The sequence below is a fragment of the Papaver somniferum genome, chromosome 6 (genome assembly GCF_003573695.1).
Source record: "Papaver somniferum cultivar HN1 chromosome 6, ASM357369v1, whole genome shotgun sequence".
Lineage (NCBI taxonomy): Eukaryota > Viridiplantae > Streptophyta > Magnoliopsida > Ranunculales > Papaveraceae > Papaver > Papaver somniferum.
The window spans coordinates 89,483,531-89,486,813 of record NC_039363.1 but is presented as its reverse complement, the minus strand read 5'-3'; the positions used below and the strand labels follow the sequence as shown (position 1 = coordinate 89,486,813).

Sequence of the window (3,283 nt, the reverse complement as noted above, 5' to 3'; positions counted from 1 at the left end):
AAGTAAATTTATGAGCGATCTCTCCCTCAATGTTGCAGCAAACACTTGTTCATCCAGTATGTTTTCTATATTTATTCTGCACACAGTATGTTTTCTCCATTTATTCTACCTACGTTTTCATAATGATGAGTGTTACAAAGTTCTTGTCCATGCTCCTTTTAAGTTTGGAAATCGAAAGATGCCATTGTAATACTAATGATTAACTTTGCAGGTTGGCTGAGAGGAACTTAGACAGCTAAGTGATAGAAACATGCTCTGTGCAGGAATTACTGTGAGGCTTGCAACGGAATCAAGAACTGGCCATTAGGAGGGTACTACATTTTCTCTTGAGTTAGACTTGGATCTATGATTGTGTAAAAAGATCCTATGATAAAATAGGAGGTATATCATCTACTAGCAAATGAATGTTTCAGTAAAGAATCCAAGTGAAACTTGATAGAATGATTTTTCTTTTGCTCTGTCAGAAAGAGTTGCAATGCTTTGTGTGTTTTTTTAAGATTCTTTTTTAATAATTAAATAAGCTTGTTGGGCTTCCAAAGAGTTACAATGCTTTATGTCTTTCGTACCCCCTACATGTACATTTTGATGTAGACAAAGACGATTGAGGCGTTCTCGCCTCAGCTTCTGTAGAAATTGATGCAAGTGACTTGATATCCCATCTTTAGCCGTGCCCCTGTTATTGCCACCCTTTCAGGCGCATCAGGGTTCAGGGATTTATTTATTGGGCGAAATCCTAAGAGGAATTTCAACTACTGATTTGAAATATGGACCAACCGGCCAAGTTATCCATAACATTCACATTCACATGCTAGATAAAACGAGGTCTCCAAAAAAAAATTTACACCGGAAATATTTCATCGGCCAGTGTGGTAGAACTGCTCTTCCGATCAAGGCTTCATTTTGGGCTTGGATCACGAAATTCATACCAAGTAATCTATTCTGTTGGGTCCACAGAAGCCTAGTCTTGTACGAGGTCTCCCTCGAGACTGTAGAGAGTGTCTTTGGCTACTTCTTCTGTTGTCGAGAGCCCTAGGGTTTAGACGATTTCCTGAAATTCTTCTTCCATTTTTAAGCTGAAATAGAAAATCTCAGATTCACCATTCCAAGTGTTCAAACCGGTTTCGTTGTTATCGAAATGGCCACCGGTAAGCAGAAATGGATTGAAACACAGCAAGAGATAAAGAAGAAGGTCAAGAATGGTGATTCCGAAGGATTCAGTAATACTCTTCCTCATCTTTCTCATGATATTATTATAAATGATATATTAACAAGAGTACCTGTTGATAGCTTAATGAGATTCAGATGTATATGCAAATTATGGTCTAATTTAATTGTCAATGATTTGAAATTTGTCAGTTTACACTTCAGCAGAACTTACAGTGATCGTGGATTTATTTGGCTTTTTTATCTTGACCGAGATAATGGTACTTATTTTATGAGATCTAATGGTGTTGTTTTCTATGATATTGATAGGAAAGAAAAGAAGATTTTTCATTTTAGACCTGAAACTGGTTTGGTAAACAAGAGACTTTTCATTCGAGATTACTACTTTTATCTTGTGTAGAAGATGGACTTGTTACTAATCATGTTTATAATCCGATCACTGGTTATTCAGTTAAACTTCCTATTCTTCAAGATATTGCTTGTCTAAGGAATTCTTATGAGTTCCTTCCGCAGTTGGCTTATGATTCAATCATGAAAAAGTACAAGGTTTTTTGTATTTATTATGATACTGGACGGATACAGAACGGCCAGTACTTTTTCAAGATTCTTACTCTAGGTACTGAAAGTGAACCATGGAGAGATGTGGTTGTTTCGGAATTGTATCCTCGTTTACGGCATGATGACCTTCAACCGAGGTTTGCTAGTGGGTCTTTCTATTGGTTGACCCATGATAGGTTTGAGAGTTATTCAAGCGATGATCAGAGAAAAATACTTGCTTTCGATGTTAGTAGAGAAACATTCTACACAATAAAATATCCAAAGGGAGCTTTGAATGATTAATCTACTTGAGATCGATGGATCAGTCTGTTTCCTTGATTATGTGTCCGCGGTAAGGCTGCACAAGACCCGGTCCGATTTACCTGTACCGACCCGGACCCGAAAGACCCGGACTCGAACCGACCCGGACCCGGAGTTACCGGTACATGTACCGGTTCTGAATGTTGATACCCGGTATAGACCGGTACAGGTACCGGTTCTGGGCTATTCCCGGTCTGTACCGAACCGAAAAACCCGGTAAATTAGAGTCATTGATATCTTTTAAGATATTACATCCTAACCGTCTCTTTTAGGTTTAGTCTCATCTTCAACTCCAGGTACAGGTACTGGTCCTGGTCTTGGTACAGGTACAGATACAGGTACAGGTACCTTCGTTATTTTGAACTTAAGTTGTAATGTTGAACTTTATATGTTAAGTTAGTTTGTTGTTAGCCTTTGTGTTTCAAAATTTGGGTAAAAAACCCGGTACCGGTCTGGAACCGGACCGGTCTTACCAGTACAGGTACAAGTTCAGGTACAGGTACAGATACAGGTACACAAATTGAGGAACCGGTCAACTCCGTGTACAGGTACCGGTTCCACCAAAAACCCGGTCCGAACCGGTCCATGTGCAGCTCTAGTCCGCGGGGAAGCTGAAGTTATGGGTTTTGAAGGAGGATAAGGAGAAGAAGAATAATCAACATCAACAGTGTGAATGGGTAGAGAAATACAATGTTGATGAAACGTCTAGTTTAAGTGGTCTGGAGCCACCCTCATCCATCTTTGGTTACCAACCGGTCCCATCTGCTTGTTATTATGCAATTGTTACAACTCCTACAGTTAAAATCATATTTAGGACCTGCCGTATACCTGATGAGGCACACAGGGAGGGTTTGAAGGAGTTTTGCAGTTACGATATTCAGTTAAGAAGGTCGGATTCCATCTTTAAGATTAGAGGTACACCTTACCAGTGGCATCTCAACTGCCTAGCCAACTTCTAACCAAACTATGCTGGTATGTATCAAGACCTCCAGTTTTTCTGAAAGTTCTTATGTACACTTAAGGTTTTCCTTTATTTTGCCTTGTTTTGTTATTTCTCATTAACAAGCAGATGATAATTATCGTGATTGTTTAGGTTCGATTTCTGATAGGTTTGTCTGCTCTAGGCTCAAAACTAAGTTTCTTCAACAGTTACATACAATAAGCAGTGGCACACAGATTGAACATGTGTTGTATAGACGCTGTGAACTAAATTAGCAGAAGAATGAATACCTAGCTGAACTTGTTAAGGTACCAGCAAAGC

At 39.2% G+C, this 3,283-nt stretch overlaps 1 protein-coding gene across 1 annotated transcript; it reads left to right on the top strand.

Annotated features, from left to right (window-relative positions):
- The first annotated feature begins 1,135 nt into the window (after window positions 1-1,135).
- Window positions 1,136-2,004, top strand: LOC113291037 (putative F-box protein At1g20657). Its single transcript, XM_026540617.1, has 2 exons — window positions 1,136-1,511; window positions 1,616-2,004. Exons 1-2 carry the CDS (start codon window positions 1,136-1,138, stop codon window positions 2,002-2,004), a joined length of 765 nt encoding a protein of 254 aa, XP_026396402.1.
- The last annotated feature ends 1,279 nt before the right edge of the window (window positions 2,005-3,283 follow it).

What these genes read in the sequence shown, in the direction of transcription:
- LOC113291037 (XM_026540617.1), top strand. Translation starts at nt 1,136, where the DNA reads ATGGCCACCGGTAAGCAGAAATGGATTGAAACACAGCAAGAGATAAAG. An exon ending in TCATTTTAGACCTGAAACTG is followed by an intron (nt 1,512 to 1,615) that starts GTTTGGTAAACA and finishes CTGGTTATTCAG; the next exon opens with TTAAACTTCCTATTCTTCAA.